Source organism: Ascidiella aspersa, chromosome 9, assembly GCF_963924565.1.
Source record: "Ascidiella aspersa chromosome 9, kaAscAspe10.2, whole genome shotgun sequence".
Taxonomy (NCBI): Eukaryota; Metazoa; Chordata; class Ascidiacea; order Phlebobranchia; family Ascidiidae; genus Ascidiella; species Ascidiella aspersa.
In genome coordinates, this window is record NC_139455.1 from 1,872,935 (window position 1) to 1,891,965 (window position 19,031).

The following is a 19,031-nucleotide window of genomic DNA, read 5'->3' on the forward strand; positions in this document are numbered from 1 at the left end:
TGACATTTTGAGATTTAACGCAACTTATATCGTATCCGAACCGGAACTTATGAACCGGTTTTGAAATAACGATGTTCGAACCGGAACTTAACCGGAAATTTTAAATTACTCCGAACCGAAACCGGAACTGAACCGTATTCCGAAAAAATCCCTGAACCCGAACCGAACCTGAACCGGAAAAGGCAAACGGTTCGACTCCCTGTGTAAAATTGCACTTTTAAACCACTTCAGCTTGAATTTTTAGGTGAATTTGAAGACTTGTAGACATGCTTTGTGAAAGCAAGTTGATACAACTTACAATTTTAAGCACTTTGCTTTGCTTGGTCTTAAGTGTAGCCTTTACTTTCACCAAACGAATTCAATTGATCCAGGAATCAGGTAAACTAATTATTAGGCGTGTTATATTTGCATGCAAAACGACCAGTTTAAGTTTCCTTTTTTACGATCACATTTAGTAGATCGATTTGGGAGCACATTTTGTAAATGCTGATAACTAAATATTGCTGTCAAACATGTGGTATACGGTAGTTAATTAATAAATAAAAATCCTTTATTAATATTCTAAAACATTCTTACAAAAATTATTTTGAAAGCAAATGCTTGCCCTCAAACGCTTAAAGTTTCGACTTCAAATAGATGTCACAGTGCATTCAGAAGTTGGTTATCCTAACAAATAACTAAAGGTAGTAGTTAGACGTAGAATGGACATGTTCCTACAGAAGAATATATGTATCATATTTTGCTTCAAGTAAATCCTAAGTTCATGTCAAGGATTTTGATATTAAATGTGTTTAATTTTATTTTCAGGTCTTTTTCTTCACATACCATCCGAAATTGGGCAGAAGTACGCCTTAGAAATCGCACCAGGAAAAACAATGGTTAGACTTTACGTCATTTATCTTTGTTTTTCAAAACAATGCACATTGTCTTTAAAGAACACATAAAACAATCCACTGTTGAGTTTTCTACCAAAAAACAGTCTTATTTGTTAGACCAAGTGTTGTGAATAATTGTACGACGGGACCACAGATCTGGCCACAGTCTGTACAAACTAAACTACAAGTTCAAAACAGTAAACAATAATAAAACTTTTAGATTCATTTTTAGACTTTTTTATGTGTTTTTTCTTCATTTTTTATTGTTGGACAAGAATTATGCGAAAATTGGACGAGAATATTTTTTTTATTGTTGGACAAAAATATAAGAAAATTGTTTAGCTAGCATAAACAGTAGTGATTTTCCATTTATTCGGGTTAGGGGGTAGCGTTTGGATTCGGTTCTCTTTTTTAATAATTTCTTTTTTTTTAGTAAATTTATACTGATTAAACACTGCTTGTTTTCAGTCGGAGATCTCCCATCCTGTCATAGCGCTTACCAAACTTACAGCGTTGTATTTTCTGTGGCGAATGCACGACGGAAAGAGGCGGATATTTCGTGAGGTGAGGTTTTCGTGAGGTCAGACGCAAAATATTTTGCAATCTAAACAACGAAGAGGCCTCTTATCGTGTACATTTTAACGCAAAGTTTTGGGATTTTACAAACTTTCAACTATTGTTGCGACCAGTAGACCCATTGTTTGAAGCATAGTCCTATTGGAATAGTTTGGGATTTTACGAAACAGGTATTTTAAGTTGAACAAGCAAACAATTTTGTAATCCAAACCAGTGGACCAGTTGCGTAAAGCCAGAAGTCACCAACCTACGACCAGCCCGCCAGTTCTTCATGCGGGATTTTTATCGAGCTTTTTTTTTCGAGCGAAACCTTTGGAAAAGGTTGCTGTACTTGCGACGCACCAAGCGATACGAATTTCACTAATTTTACCTATATTAATAGAGCTATTACCGGGCATGGATAGCTTCTATGATCGCCACAACATTCTGGTTGTTTCTCTTCGATCGCGAGCTCCACCTAGAATGCTTCGTCATGGTCTGCTGCGTCTACGTCACTTCCTACTTCTTGTTGATACAAACTTGCGAGCGCCTCCATGCGGCGAGCGATCAGCTGGCGGAAACCGACATAGAAATGTTACCAGGTACTTCAGGAAAGACGACCGAGCTTAATGAGACTTTTAGGCCTAATAGATTTGTGCAACTAAGCTATGGAACCAATATTGGATCACAAAAGTCACTAAAAAGCGTCTGTAAATCTCAAAACGTTCCGAAACTGCCATTCTTTAAAATCCTTTAATTCCACCAACTTTTAATCTTGATGCATTAAAAAAGCTAAAAATTCCGGGATGTTTTTGAAAATCTCTAAACCCGTTATTGCCTTTCATGCTTTTTTTTAAGTCAAGTCATTTGTAAAATAACAACAAGTCAAGTCGGTCATCTGACAAAAACCGACATAAAAATTTTACCAGGTACATCAGGGAAACGATACCAATTTTAATGCGGCTATTAGGCTTAATAAGTTTGAACAACTGTGCCATGCAGCTCAATTGGGTTTATACTATGGATGTTCGATAATATCGGATCCGAGACAATACTCGATGCTAAGTGGTAGTATCGGTACTCGTCCGATAATATCGGATCGGAGCCGATACCCGATTTCAGGTTAACGTCAGAATTTTTAACTCCCAAGAAATTATCGCTTAATAACCTGAAAGAATACTCTTGGATGTTTTAACTCCACTTGAAGAGAAAATCATTAATTTTATTGTTCTTAATGACGATAAGATGTTCCAATTTCTGAACCGATTTGACCATACTGAGGAACATGTTTAAATTCGGCACGGATTCGGCGTACTTACAGCGGTAAATAACAAAACGCGCACACAACAACAAACAATTCAAAAGGGTTTCAGATTCATCCACTTTCTTCCGTTTTTTTTCAAATTCCTTCTTTTAAATAATTGAACTCTTGCGTTCCAGCGAACAGCGCCTCCACGTGGAAGTTCCGCTTCTTCATAGTGACGTCATCAATCTTCCAGTGCGTGTGGGTGACGTTGGCAATGGGGTCAACAGTCGCCTTCCCCCTCGCCTACACACCCTCAAATCACGTCACCATCGCCATACCATCTGGTAAAGAGAAATTGTTTAAGTTTTAAGTTTGGCTTTTTCAGATATTTTTTTCTATTGCTTTTTTCATGTTTTTTTGTAAGTTTTTTTTTGTTATGTTTTTTGTTTTTTTCAGGTTTTTTTTGTTGTTGTTATTTTTTTGTTGTTTTTTTATGTATTTTTGAGATTTTTTTTTGTATTTTTGTTGTGTTGTTGTTTTTCATGTTTTTTAAGTTTGGATTTTTTTGGATATTTTTTCTTTTAAAGTTTGGATTCGAAGTTTGCTGTAACCGTTTGTTGTTTTGTATTTATATATTTAAACACACTTAAGTTTAAGGTTACACTTTGTTATTACTTCGAATACTTTTAAAACAAGTCCAACCTTTAAATGTTAAAATTAGAAGTTATATCACATACCTTCATAATATTAAAAACCTGATGTAAGTTTCAAAAATTTGATGGAAGTTTTTTTGTTTTGTTGTTTTTTAATAGTAAATTTGCAGAATTATTGATCTAAATGCGTATTCAGTACGCTTGCATTGTTTTTATCTTGTTTTTTTGAAAATACAATAATACAAATAATTAATTATATTTCAGAAAATGTAAATATAAAATCATTTTTTCCCTAAACACCACACAACAAAAGGGTTTCTTCATTTGTCTAGTTAAACAGGTATAACGTACTTTTTAGAACAAAAACGAAATAAAGCTTTTTACGTAATAGAGGTTTCCTGTAATAAATTAAAATCAAGTTTGTTTTTTTAAGAAATGTTTTATTGTTAACAACCTTAAAACAACGACCCAAATAGACGTTAAAAGCGACATGCTTTATTTTCAAACGTTTCGGCAAATTCTAATGCCATCATCAGTGATCATTGATAGTGTTTAAAACAACGAGTTTATTAAAAACAACTTGAAGGCTAAATTTACCCTTCCAGGTATTATGAGCGTCACAAGCGCTTCCAGTGTAGGCCTCTTGTTCATAATGCTGACCCACTTGCTGTACACTGCTCATGAAATGACAACTTACAAACCTTGTCGACTTCAGCTCATGTTATTTCAACCTACTTTCGCTTTGGGAATAGTCGGTGTCTTTCTTTCAAATTACGATTCAGAGAAAGGTAAAATAAAACAAAAAACTACACATTTATTTGTCTGTCAAACTATGCCTAGGAAAAAGGTTGGAATATAATAGTTGCGCACATGTTTTGGGGCGTGATTTATAAACTATTCATGACAGCTGAAACACTTTAGGTAGGAAGGAATCTCTCGCAGACAATAAAATGTAAAAGAAAAATTCTTGTTTTCGTATAAGAAATAAACAGGTAAAACAACTTTTTTTTATAATTTCAATAGAAATATATATTTCGCCTATAAGGCATCATCAGTTTCTGTACAAAAAACAAACATGTAAAATGCCAATAATAGAAGTTTAAAATACTACCAAAAAGTAAAATGTTTCTGGCCTTTTCATGCCAAGCTTAATTCAATCGAATACAGCTCTTCTGGCAATTGATTGTGGATTTTATTAATACAAATAAAAAGGTAGACTGTATTAAACGTTTTGAATAAATGTTAAGATAATGGCTGGAGATTGTACTTAGGCGTTCAGCCTATACAGAATTAGGTATATTTTTGAACGTTTCAGATAACAACTTAGTGCTAAAAATGAATAAAGAGTTATTCGAAATGTTCAAAATGTTACCTCCTTCGTATGGGCTTTGATATTCTGACTACGTCTCTTATTCGTTTAATCACAAATCTCTTGTTCTGTCGGCAACCTGTCAAAATGATTTCCCTTCTTCGATATACGCAATGTAAAATCACACAAAATTTGACTATGTAAAAAACGATTAACCAAGGCTATACTTTCGATAGGTTTAATAACGAACAGCATTTTCACCCTGGCTATATTCGTCAACGCAACAATCGCCTTCGCTGCAAACGTCACAATGCTATGGCGGGAGACAAAATCCAGCAAGGGAAAACAGGAATAAACTTAAACATTTATCAGAATCCAGCCATAAGACCGAAATTAGAACAACTTTTTTATGTCGTTGGTCTTAATTCTATGGTGTTGTACATTTGTCTGCTTTATGTATTTTAGGTCTTATTGTCTGTTCCACATTTATCATACACAAGTGTACATTTTGTAATCAAGTCATTATAAAGTCGTACTGGCCAATTATAACATTGCTTGTAGTGGACACTGGACACTTTTGGACAGTATATACGATAAGTAGGATGTCTGAAACTCGAAATTTGAATGCGATACCGATACCCGATATTTTCGACAAAAGCATCGCGATTCGATATCAATGACGTCATTATTATTCTCAAACGAGCGAAAAAGATAAAATTGAAAAGTTCGAAATTGATTTTTTGCAGGTCGTTATATAAAAGCTTGCCACCGCATTCAGGAGATTAGTTATATCCAGTTGTTAACCTACTGCATTTTTATAAATTTAACTTTAATGTAGAATCGCTGCTTTTGATTGCTCATCAGGATGAAATAACTATATTAATTAAATACCGGATTGGCACCGATACCACCCTAGTATCGGCCCGATACTACCAGATGGCACCGGGTATCGGCTCTATTCGATGTTATCGTATATCATAAATACATTATGCTGACGCTATACTTCTATACAGAATATTGTATAACATATTTTTCTCGTATATCTAAAAAACGCGAAAGGCGTCCAAGTTTGGCGACAGAGGTAATCTCACTTCCAAAGGATAAATAATTTACATTTACAGTTCTCTGCTATTTATAAATGCGAGAGTAGTTTAGCAAAAAATGAATCAGGTTAATCCTAAACATATTGAGGGTCCATTACCTGATACTGTCGTAAAAAGGGTTCATGACCAAAAATAGGTTTTCAACCACTGTCTAAACGCCGCCAAATTACACAAACCATGGCTAAAATGTATATCGATGAATTTAGTATCCTCTCGCCACCGATACCACCATAGTATTGGACCAAAACGGATACTAACACTTTGTATCGGGTATCGGCCGCGATCCGATATGATCGGACGTCACGAATTCCAATCTCCTCAAAAACGACGCTGATAAAAAATAAACAAACGAATAAATACAATTTTTATGGACAAAACTAAAAAGAACTGGACAAACGCTTGGAGCCTTGTTACGTCACAATAACAGCAGCGATCACAGTCGCGATTTCGTCTCTCGGTCGCGAAGCTGCCGTCGCAAGATTTTCCCGCTCGCGCTCTTAGGTATGACGTCACAGAAGACCACCCCTCCCCTGAGATGCTTGTAGGACGAGACTTTGCCTGGAGAGGAATAATGAAAACAAACTTAAACGAAGTGGATATTACAAAATATTAAGAGAAAACGATAGAAAACGGTTTATTTCAAATTACCTTTTTATATTCTGTTTATTATCGTTTTTAGATTTGTTTTCCTTTTTAGATAAATTGCAAGTAGCGCCTTAATCTTTTCTTTAGAACTTAGCAGTGTTGTAATCTAGTCATTTTGGAATGATTTTACTTTATTAACAATTTGCAAGTAACGTCTCTGGATTAAAATCTGTAATTTTGTTCGATTTCAGGGAAATTATCTCCGTTTACATATTATAGTACAGTGAAGTGGAAAGAAAGAAAGGAGTGTCTTTTAATTGACGGCAGTTTACCCTTAGAACTTAGCAGTGTTGTAAACAAGTCCCGTCAAGTCATTTGTAAAGTTATTGAAATCCAAGATAAGGTATTCCGAAAAACAAACTTTTTCACTTGACTTAAGTGTTATTACTAGGGCCATTTTTATTTTAACCTAAACAATTTTTTTTAACTTTATTTTTATCAATCTTTAACTTTATTTTAACCTGACGAAATTGCTTGTTGGTAGAGGCCACAGTTCTTCCTTGAATTGATGCCAATTACCCAAAAATAATATTTTGTCGATTTCAGACTCAAACGTAATATTTTGTCGCAAAGTCAAGTTGTTTTATGGATTATAAAAAGTGCGTCGGGTTTTTTGGCGATAGATTTAGCTTGCTTAGGCATTTTTGTATTACAGAATGTCAGTAGGCTATTCCTAAAATCCAAACTGTTGATCTTTGAAACGACCATGTTTATGAAGACGAAGAGTTTTATAAGAAATATTCAAATACGTAACAATAAATAAAAAAAATGGACAATTTGCGATAAAAGTTACCGCTGATCTAAGTGAGCATTGTGACATTTTGCCTGCTTTTATGGGTTAATAAGGTTTAATTGTGTCGCAGCTCCTGACTTACAATTCTTCCACGACGATTTTTACAAAAATTACTCTCAAGAAACAAACAAACTTTGTCAAAAGCCATAATTTAACAAATTTTGACTTTATTAAAAAATTTTAACTTTATTGTGAATTTTAACTTTATTTTGACCTATAAACTTCTTAGAAACAGTCCCCTAGGTGCTGAAAACAACTTTATTCTTCGATTCATGAACAGACGAGGTCCTTAAAAAATTTTAACTTTATTGACTTTTGCGAGCCCTAGTTATTACCTTGAGTAATTTAAAAAAATGGAATTTAGTCCGAAAACATAGTGTTTATTTTAAGTTTGTCTTTTAGCTGCAATTTTTATTTCTAATTTTAATTATTTGAGCATAACAATGACGTATTTTGTTATCGGCTCCGATCGCGATATTTTCGTCCGATAATTAACACACCTCGTAAAAACTGATGGACGTCCGATTCATTTAAACTTTCATCGTTCTTGACCAGAAATGCTTTGGGGACTTCCCCGCTATCGGGATCCGGCACTCCGATAACTGCAGCGTCAGTGATATTTGGATGAGTCAGCAGTAATTCCTCCAGTTCGGCTGGAGCCACCTTCAATGAACAAATGTAAAATATCATTAAGTAAGTATTTGTCCGGCTTGCCATCTTACGCATACACCTATTTGTAATTGTACATTGAGTTCGGACGTTTATAGAATTCTTAAAATATTCCATCATTTGTAATTTAAGATTTGAGTTTATCGTTCGGGTTAGGGTTAGGGTGTAACCAAGTTCAGGTTTAACAAATCTATTTCCATGCTCCAGTCAAATTTGCGATTTCGTCGAGTCCCGAGCCCGGCTGTGACTATATAAAGCCTGTATTTTACCCATTTAAGTAATTAGAATACGGTGGATATAGAGCAATCTATATAGGGATGTAATATAACTCATCCAGCCAAGATATTTTTCGTATTCTACCTTAACAATTTACAGTTTGTGTCCCCCGTTGAATCTGTTAATTTTACTCCATCTATTTGCCAAATTCATTGTACAACTTTTTGTTGTATTATAAGACGTGCCAACATAGTGTAAATAAAAAACTGCAAAGTCACTGTTAAAACTTCCTAAAACTTTTAACGTTTTTTAAAGCAGTTATTGGTAAAGCCCTATTAATTAGACCTTATTTTACCTGGAATGCCTTAACCTTGATAAGCTCCTTTAATCGGTCGATGACGTAAACTCGTCCAAGTTTGTCGAAATACCCGATGTCTCCGGTGTGAATCCAACCTTGGGAGTCGATGGTATTCGAGGTGGCTTGAGGGTTCTTGTAATAACCCAACATAACCTGTGAACAATTTTTTGGTAAAATATCACAATTAGGGATGTCGATAATATCGGATCGGGTGTTTTCAAGAGGCGACGTGATCTAGTTGAAGCTGTCTGCGCGAAGTACACCCCAAATTATCGCGACCTTTGGAATAAGAACAGTGTTTCTGGTGAGTGGTTGACGTATATAAGTAGAACACAATTATTAAAATAAACGAAGTAAAAAACTTAACATATTACGTCCAAAAGAACTGACTCTCGTTATCAAGTGTATATACTTGTTTTAATCTTTATCATTGATGTTCAACCAGATCGTATCATTTGTTTTTACCATTCTGGTTGAAGCAGAATTGTTTATTCGAAAGAAAATTCTGATTATAGAAATTGGGATGTCCGATAATATCGGATCGGAGCCGATACCCGATACCAAGTGGTAGTATCGGTACTCGCCCGATAATATCGGATCGGAGCCGATACCCGATACCAAGTGGTAGTATCGGTACTCGTCCGATAATATCGGATCGGAGCCGATACCCGATACCAAGTGGTAGTATCGGTACTCGCCCGATAATATCGGATCGGAGCCGATACCCGATACCAAGTGTTAATAGCCGTACTTCCGATAATTGGATGGTATCCCTACCGGTCCGATAATCAATTGATATTCGAATTTTAGAAATAATTTACGATACAAAGCAGAGTAATTACTTCAAAAGCTTTAATTGTTTTTGTGTTTTTTAAATTATAATTTTACATATTTAAGTTTAGCAGTGACGTAATGTCGTATCAGATCTAATCGCGATAATTTTTGTCCCAAATATCGGGTATCGATATCGGAATAAAATGCCGGGTATCGGACATCAGGGTGAATAAAAATTTTCGCAGGGGTGAACCAACCAAAAGGGGTGAATAAGGGTGAACCGTCAGAAATGGATGGTAGCTTTGCAAAAGTCATTTTGTGTTGTTATGTAGACGAGATAGTTTTATCCTATCATGAGACAAGGGTGAATGAAATCTGGAGATATAAGCTAGGGGTGAACTAAAAAAACGTTTAGGAAAGCATTGGATAAAACATCTACTCCACTTATTTTTTCACACCTGGGGACCTTTGCCGCATATTTCCCCGATTTCATTTGCTTCAAGTTCTTTTCCCGTTTCCAAATCAACAATCTGAAAAACAAAGTGTTATAATATAACATTAATGGGGAGGGGGTGTACTAAGGGGATTTGGGGGCTATCTATTGGGGTAATATTGGGGTTATATCGATTTGGGGGCTAATACTGGTGTTATATGGGGCTATATTGGGGTAGGGGTTGTGTGTGTAGGGGGGGGGGGGGGAAGAAGCGGCATAAAGTCATTAAACCTAGTATGTGTGTGTGTGTAAGTAAGGAAGAAAAGAAACAGTGTGAGATTTATTTCCAGCTGTGTGTAAATTGTAAATTGTAATTCCTAGCGGTTAACCAAGTAAAAAATACGCCTCTTGCTCTCTGAGGAAACTCTGCCAGGACATTACAGAGTCTAAAGCACTTAAAATACCTCAATATTATTTTTACTATACCTGTGTTATTTTGCTACTGTACCTTAAGCAAGGTGTTGGGGCAAACTCGCCCGACCGATCTGAGGGGGGTCGTTGGATCCATGGCGGCCGTAAGTGGAACCGCTTCAGTCATGCCCCAACCTAAGACAAAACAAGGGTGGGATGTTTAGTAAGACGTAATAGGGCAGTGAGAATACCAAAGAACATTCAGAAGTAGACAACATTTTGGACGTTTCGACTATCGCTTCGAATATTTTATATAGGCTTTGCTATTCCCTACTAAGGGGTTTCTTTAGCTTTAAGTTCCGACTCTTCCCTATAAAAGCTGTTACGTAGATTGTAATATGCCCAGGTATCTCCGTATGTTAAAAGTATATATATAATAAAGCACAACACCAACATTAATATTTCTATGTTATAAAAGAATTAAACACAAAATCTTCTTTGGTTATCATTTTTGTTCTCCAAACGATCGCAGATTGGTAATCAAAACTGATATAAATAATTTTGACCCACACTTCAAGCTTAGCATAACAGCAGAGTTTTGGCGAATCAATTATCTTAACTTTTTATAAGCTTAACTTAAACAAACCACAATTAAGGCAATAGAACGAAAAAGTGTTTCAACTACTGTCAAAACATGTGAAAAGTGAAAACATGTGATATAATAAATTTAAATTTAATTTAAACTAACCATGTCTTTATATTGCTCCCACAGTTTTTCTCAAAAAAAATTTAAAAGAAATCTTTCCCAGAGCCGATCTCAATAAGTCTAACCATTTGAACTATTGCGGTCGACAACCCAGCTAAAGAGCTATAAGCGAATCTTGTGTGTACATTTTTTTAAATTGGAACTTTAATCAAATTAAACCGAATAAACTTTCGATCGAGAACATGTGTTTTTTTGTTTCATTTAGAAGACATACTTATAAATTTCCATTGATACCCCCAAACAAAAATCCTGGATTCGCCCTTGCCACATAATAGTGACATAATTATTCCCCGCAAATCGTCAAATTTATCGGTTTGAAAATATTACTTCTTTAAGGTCACCTACCCACATGTTAAAAAACACTGGGCAAATTTTATGTAACTTGGTGGGATTCTCGCATTAATCAACTTTAAGCAAATATGCAAAATCACAATTTAATTCGGGTGTACTACACGTCAGTTAATCGGTGTCAATAAATCCTGTTGAACGAGCAATCGTACATTACTTCAACGTTCTAGTTTTCAACCGCAAAATAGCCTTCTACAAACAACCAATGTGTGCTGTGCAAAGAAAGTCGCTACTTGAGACACACGCTACAACCCCTAGGCATGCTAAAAGTCAATAAAATCTTGAGTTTATAGCCTTAAGAATGCTCCGGTACTAATCTAAATCGCTGGCGTTGCTTTTTTATTGGTTGTAAAATACCCAGGCAGCACCTCGAGAATGCATGACTTAGCATTCCGATGCCAAATTCGAAAATGTAGAAGAATTTCCAATGTGGGTAATCGTTAAGACTTGGAAACGTAAAATATGACTTTACAAAGTCACGTCATAACGTTACATCACAAAGTTACATTAAAACGCGCTCCTATCTTGTAAAAGTTGCAAGATTTCATCTTAGATCTTGCAATGAAACGCACAACACCTTTGGGTTGAAGAGAATGCTTTTAAAATTGGGTTAGAAATTTAAGAAATGTAATTAATATCCGCGTGGAGGGCTAATTGTTTTGCATTTACGTTGATAAAAAAACAAAAATACAGTTTGGAGGGGCAATAATCACGTTTCTCCCTGGATCAATCCTTGCTAATGATCCCTGATTGTTTTACGTTTTTGCCTTGCTTTAGCCCTAAAGCGATATTACTTGATTGTTGCTTTCACAATTTAAAAAAGCAGGACAGTCTCGTTGTGGCGTTGACCAGTGTGATCGTACTTTTGTAGGCATACGCGTTGCGCACTTCACTTAACCAACAAAAGATCAAGTTATTGGAAAGGGTGTGCACGACAGCAGGTCAGCAATATTTGCTTAAGTAGTTGCTTTAGTTTATGCTTGATATATACATATATATACATTAGTCACACTAGTAAACGTAAGCTGAAATACCGTTCCGGTAAAAAAATCGGCAAGGATTGCTAGTTGCCGGCCCTGTGTAAAACTGAATGCAGAATTCTAACATTTATATCGTTAACTGTAAATATAAATATTTATATCTCTAGTGAGAATTGACAAAGCCATACACTCAAAGTTGCATTTTATTTTATTGTGGCCAGTAAACCTCCGCCATAGAACAAGGTATATCTTGGTGATCACTGATTTACATAGATCCAACCAGTTTTTAGTCCACATAACTTAAAAAGATACGTATTTTTACCGTGTCAAAAAGCTAGGACCTTGTAGTAACGCTAACCTTGAACTACTTCCACGTTGAGTTTCCTTGCCACCTCTTCTCCCACTCCTCCTGGGAGAGGAGCAGCTGCGCAGAGGATCTTCCTCAATGAGGAAGTGTCGTAGGAGGAGAGGAGGGGAGAGTTGGAGACCGCAAGAACGATCGGAGGAACCAAAGATAACTTGGTCACCTGAAGAAGAACTTGCTTTGTTGGTTGAGAGGAATACAAAGCGGGCAAAGTAAGTCGAAAAGTTACGCACGGCCAAATATTCGGATTTGTTTGTTATAATGTGATAGACCAGGGATGGCGAATCTTTTTCATCGCTTAAGGTCACAAACACGACCTTAATCTTACAAAATGCACAAAGCAAAGTCATATATTTGGGTCATATATTTTAACAAGTGGGTCATATATTTAATTATTTGCTAATTTTATGCGAAACTTTGCTGTTGCGTTGTTGTTATTGTCCGGGTTGGTAATTCAAGATTTTTACACGATTTTTAAATTTGGATTCCCACGAATGCAGCATTTTTTGTGGAATAACAGGAGTTCAGCAGAAAGCTTTTTAGTCTGGTTCAACCAGGGTTTTCAGAATTTTTAGTCTGCGATTTGTTAGTTTCCCTTAATTAAACGATCGCCTCCATTCACGTTTTACAGCGGTAAACATAGTGCTTTCAGTTATGTGCTTTTCTGCACGCATTTGGTAAAGTGGAGTGTAGGCCTACTCGTCACCCCTTGAACACTTTTGCACGACCCACAGATTGGGCAGCACTGATTTAAACAGTGTAGTACTATATAAGGATGAATTGTATTTTTTCATTTATTCTTACCTGAAAATGATTGACCATGTTTTGGCATTTATTGGGAGACAAGTGGGTCATTAAAAATCATTGGTGGGTCACTTCGTCACCCGCGGGTCAGTGGTTCACCATCCCAGTGAAATACTAATATTCGAGTTTAAATTATTATTTTTGAATATTATGGACATCACTACTTCGCAGACTTCTGTTCAGTTTGTTTTAAAACTCCAACCTTTTTTTATACTTGTATAGCCTAGTATGTTTGTTTTTCTTTTCTGTGATATATTTTTTACTTTAGCCTAATCTGTTATGTTACTTAAGGATAATACTCGATTCGGTTTAGGTTAAGTAAGACTTAATAAAACTACTAAATTTAGCGAATTTTGATTCACACTACAAGACTTCGCAACTAAATACCATCACTCTGTCAGCTGAATTGACTCTACAAAAATGAATAGGATTTGAGCATTCATTGACACCGTAATTTTGTTCGAAGGATATGGTAAACACGTGACTGTAAAGGGTAAGGCGACAAAAAAGCCCTTGTCCCATGAAAGTTAGCAAACCGCCGTACAATTCACGGTGTTTATATTCTGACGAGATGTATTGAAACTTGCTAATATTGGAAAGTTTAAAGAGTTAAACATTTTGCACAAACTATATAAATTAGGAAAAACTAAAAAAATCAAATTCAACCTAACCGTAAGAGCCGCATAAAACTGTTTAAAGAGTCGCATATGGCTCGCAAGCCGCGGTTTGGCCACCCGTGCTATATTCATTCAACTATCAAGTAAAATCCAAGGTTCAACGTTTACAAAGCTTCAACGTTCTAGCTTGTTGTTGTCCCTTAAAGGTTCAATTACTCACCCTGTACTCTTGTATCGCTCCCAGGAAGGTCTTCACCGCGAATCTCTGCTGTACAACCATCTTTGTGCCGTTGAACAAGCAAGTGAATATGATCATGGCGCCGAACATGTGGAACAGGGGTAGCACCAGATAGTAAATGTCGTCATCTGTGGTGCTGAGAAGTGTGACACTGAAACGAACAAGACACAAAGTCCGTAAGTGGTCTCTACAGATCAGTGTCTCTCAACCTCTTCAGTAATTCACATAGTTGGATTCATTGATATTGGTTCTGTGTATTCTTTTTACAGGCAATTTTGTAAACTTAATTTAAAATTCTGGCATATATTTTAGTTGTAAGGGTTTTTTGTCATATGGTTCATAGTTTTCCAGCGTTACAGATTGCGATACAAACGCTTAGATAATCTAAAAAACTTCATTTTTTAATTTGAAAACATTTGCTTGTGCGACCATAGCAATGTTTGTTTCTAGACGAACATATAGTTTAGTTTCTTTTCCTCAAATAAGCTTTTTACGTGTTTCTGTCAATTAGTGTTTTTATGTTTTATAATGCCCAGGCGCAGTGCGGCGGTAATACTGTACTTGATGAAATGTCCTTTCCCTTAAAAACAATGTCATACAGCTTAACCACCTGCACAGTAATACGAGTGCCACTGTGTTGTGGTGGGTAAGCATCACTCCTTTGGGAAGTCCTGTCGTTCCGCTTGAGTAAGGCAGGAAAAAGGGGCTTCCCCTCGTTTGGGGATGTCGGCCGAAAGGGAAATCTGAAGGAAAAGGCAAATAGTAATAATTATGTAAATTTGCTGCAGCTGGTCTGTAGACCGTTGCATTTCGCTTTTAAAGACACAATCCAAAAAACTTTGGAGCACTTATAGTTGGAGGTTTAACGTATAAGTAGTAAGAATATCAAATTCCATAAAGAAGTAGGTAGTATTTTGAACGTTTCCAATTGCTCTTTATTCATTTTTAACATGGGCATATCAAAAACGCTTGGCCTTAAAGTTCTGTACGATATACACTTGAAAGCCATTGTAATTAGTTAATGTATCACAGGAATCTACCTAAAAGAACACCGTTGCCGGGGTGTTGGGCATCTTTCCACGGCAAGATTTACCACAAACGATTGGTTTTGACTGACAGGGAAATTTGAATTTTATGTTTCAATACGTTCTTTAGCCATCTTTTAAACTGTAAAACATTTCGACATAATACTGTAGCCTATCTAAGTGACAAAACCTTAAAGTTAGGATGAGAATTAAAACAACTGAAATCATGTGCGCAAAACTGTAATAATTTTTGGATGCTGAAGAAACTATAATAAACATGATACCTTCGAAAAGGTTTACCAAATTCAGTTTGCCTAATCCGGATAAAAAACTACACTTCTTGATTAGTGTTCTTTACTTCTGTATTTTGTATATTTTCAGTTATGTCAACAAACCTTTAAGATCAGCATTAGAAAGCAACTCTTCGTATGAAGTTGAACCGTTTACGGATTTTACAGGAAAGACATTCTGCGAAAGGTAAAACTTTTAAACAATTATAACCACGTTTAGAAAAACACTGCAAAAATAGAGGCAACGTAAAATATTAGTTTAACATAATTAAAAAACAAAATCAATTTTAAACCAAAAAACAGGTTATGGTAGGCCTACAACAAAATAAGGATAAAGCGGAATATTGGCATGGTTTGAATGTTACCAAGGTTTGAATGTTACCCGCTGCTGCATTTTCAATTTTTCATAATATATATTGCTACATAGGTTAACATTTAGCACTATGCACGCATCTGTAACGTAGCTTGATAATGAATCTCAAAACCACGAAGGTCGAGCAGATCGACATCATCTTGATAAGACAAGAATGCTGTTCAACCTTTTATAAATGAGGTTTGGAGATACTTCATCAACATTAACTGATGATGATATCAATGTGTATCAAAACGTCTTTATCAAGATCGTTTGGTCGTGCAAATACTTTGTACTGTAATAGAGTTGGAAAGCAACTCAAGATAATTGCGCCGTAAAAGTATGACAAAAGTCGTAGTAAGAGTATCAAGGCCCATACAAAAGTAGGCAGTATTTTGAACATTTTGAAGATCTCTTTATTCATTGTCAACAACAATGATAATATTATTACTGATGTAGTATAATATAAAAAAGCAAACTTTGACCAACTTTAATGGAGTCCACTCTGCTGGCGACCGACTTCATCATCTTGTATCCACTGCTTTCCACGAAAACAACTTTCGGTCTGGAGTGGGAAAACTGTTTCGTGATCTCATCTGAAATTACATCAACATTACGATCGTACGATACTTCCGGTATCGATATTTTATTCCGGTAACGATATCCGATATTTTGAACAAAAGTATTCAGATTCAAAATGACGTTATTGCTACGCTCAAAACAAGCGAAATACTTGAAATAAAAAAACGCTGTTTTAACCAGTGTTTTTTTGTGTAAAATAAGTGCGGGCTATTTTTTGTAGTTGATCGGCCAAAAAAATTTTACTCAGAACTCGGAAATTGACTCGGGTTGGTAAAAAACGGACTCGGCAGCCCTGCTCAGTACTCACCCTCTTTGTAGTAAGGGTTACAAGTTGTCAGTATCCCCCCCGCAAGCCGCAGTTCCCAGGAACACAACGGCGAACTCGCGTCGGTTACCAAGGGAAACGGCCACTACGTCACCGCTCGTCACGCCCAGTTGGTTCAGGGCGGCCGCACACAAGGTGGCGCTGTCGTGCAGCTGGCGATAAGTGGTCGTTCGACGATTTTCGTCAAGTTCCACCTAAAAGTAATGTTGTTTTTGTTTGGATTCACTTTATTTTCAAGGGAATTTGAATGTCTTGGTCCTTCTGATTATACTCATATCTAAGGATTCATTAAAATTAAGATATACTGACAATGCCTTGGTTGGCGAAATATACATACATTTTTAAGATCTGTTTATTGTGTCTGAACTGAATTGCTAGCTTTGCTAGATTATTCTGCTGTTACTGATCAAGAATTAAGGTCGACATTTTTCTTGCGAGGGTCAAGGTGATTTCTATTATTCACATATTCAGTGCAACATATCTAGGGTGTTCGATAATAACGGAACGCAGCCGATACTTCAAGTCAAGAGGTAGTATCGATACTTACTAGGGTGGTATCGGTACTCGTGCGATACTTGGGTTGTACCGGTGCCGATCCGATACCTAATTTCTATCGGAATTTAAACCATGATTTGCGTTCTTAAAAGCAGTACCTTGAAATGTAAATTTATTAGAAAATAGTAGTTTAACAACTGGATGGCGCTAAACTTCTTAACGCTGAAGCAGATTTTGCGTAACAATCAGTAAAACATGTTTTGAACCTTTCCCATCTATTTTGCTTTTTATCACATACGTAAGTCACTATCGGATCAGATCGCGATACTTCTTGTCCAAAATTTCGGGTATCGGGTATCGGGAAAATGGTCAAATACCGGGCATCCCTACTTGTATGGATATATCACCAGTGTTGTAATGACTTAAGTGCACTTAAGTCACATTTTATCAAATAACTTGGGATTAAATTAATTTTTTCTAAAGTTTAGTACATTAAACACTTTTATTGCTGTATATTGTGTTTGTGTTATTTTTTTAATTAAATTGTGGCTTATAATCGAAAGAGTTTACTAATTTTAATGGTTTAACGTTCTATTTTTACGTCAATGACATGACTTGCAATTGACTTACTCTCATAACGACTTGACTGGGACTTGACTTGGGCAAGCGATGACTTGGACTGGGACTAGAATGACTTGTTTACAACACTGGTATATCACCTGGCTCTTAAAATAAAAACCCTTTCTGAGTTCATGCTCAATGCTCATTGATTGAAAAACAAGGTTTAAAACGTTTAATAAAAATATACAATTCGCCACATAAATATATGACGTCATAAATTTAGCTTAGTTTAACCAAATCTTGTTACCTTTAATCGAAGGCATTAGGTGTTATTTTGCAGGGCAACATTCTGCTGTGTTTCCACTACTAAGCTTTTTTGTTAATTTGACACTAATGGACTAATTGGTGTCGAATGGATCAGAAGGACGCATTTTAACTGAAAATATCGGTTATCAGGTTCAAATACAAAATATCGAAAATAATTTTGCTCACCATTGCCATTTTGTCGCCGTGTTCTCTCAAGCGTGTCAGCATCAATTCGCTGAAACTGACGTCATCAGGTATGACGATATCCGAATCGGCGTTTTGCAAAATCATACTTTCTTCGGGCTAACTATACTTAAGGATCTGTATTTGGTTAGAATTACGAATAAAATTATAGCTGTAAAGAACTAAAACGATTACGTCACACTATTGGATAGTTTGTCCCCCAATCGAAGGCCCCTAGGGGTGCAGACTCCTAAACCTGTTATATGCACCTAAGTACTATTCTACGCCACGACTGAAAATTGTAAAATTCTGCGATACTTTTTCCATAAAGCTCTGGACAAAAACAAACCGCTCTGAAACATAGCAAACCAAAAAAGAATAGGGCCAAAAAATAAGATATGTCCCAAAAATAAATTTTCGGACCATGTAATAAATTCTTCAAGAAGTTTAGCAAAACGGGTAAGTAGTTTAACTTTTAGTGATTTCTGAGGGTACGGAATTTGTGGACAAATAAATCACTGTCAAAAACATACTTATTTTCTATATGGAGACGTAACTAGCCATTTTTTATCGTTTGTCTGCAAATAACAAATTCACGAACATGTAATCTGCAGATTTCTTTGGTAGGTGACATTTTGAACATTTTGAATAACTCTTTATTTACTTCGAAGGATGTTGAAAAAATAATAAAGTTATTCGAAACGTTCAACTATGCTATCAACTTCTGTATGGGCTTTGACGTTCACTCTACGTCT

The 19,031-nt window shown here is 35.9% G+C and overlaps 2 protein-coding genes and 1 pseudogene across 2 annotated transcripts; 1 reads left to right on the forward strand and 2 right to left on the reverse strand.

Moving 5' to 3' along the window:
• The first annotated feature begins 266 nt into the window (after nucleotides 1-266).
• Nucleotides 267-4,993, forward strand: LOC146131825 (uncharacterized). The gene is made up of 7 exons (XM_083397077.1): nucleotides 267-378; nucleotides 808-878; nucleotides 1,344-1,439; nucleotides 1,834-2,032; nucleotides 2,871-3,020; nucleotides 3,935-4,117; nucleotides 4,875-4,993. Exons 1-7 carry the CDS (start codon nucleotides 267-269, stop codon nucleotides 4,991-4,993), a joined length of 930 nt encoding a protein of 309 aa, XP_083253203.1.
• Nucleotides 4,994-6,174: 1,181 nt separating this feature from the next.
• On the reverse strand, nucleotides 6,175-15,866 carry LOC146131826 (uncharacterized). Its single transcript, XM_083397079.1, has 10 exons — nucleotides 15,855-15,866; nucleotides 15,578-15,650; nucleotides 14,768-14,900; nucleotides 14,140-14,308; nucleotides 12,493-12,661; nucleotides 10,138-10,235; nucleotides 9,655-9,726; nucleotides 8,420-8,575; nucleotides 7,680-7,842; nucleotides 6,175-6,299 (listed from the first exon to the last, which is right to left on the reverse strand). Exons 1-10 carry the CDS (start codon nucleotides 15,864-15,866, stop codon nucleotides 6,175-6,177), a joined length of 1,170 nt encoding a protein of 389 aa, XP_083253205.1.
• A 47-nt stretch (nucleotides 15,867-15,913) lies between these two features.
• Nucleotides 15,914-18,384, reverse strand: LOC146131827 (uncharacterized; annotated as a pseudogene).
• Between the last annotated feature and the right edge of the window lie 647 nt (nucleotides 18,385-19,031).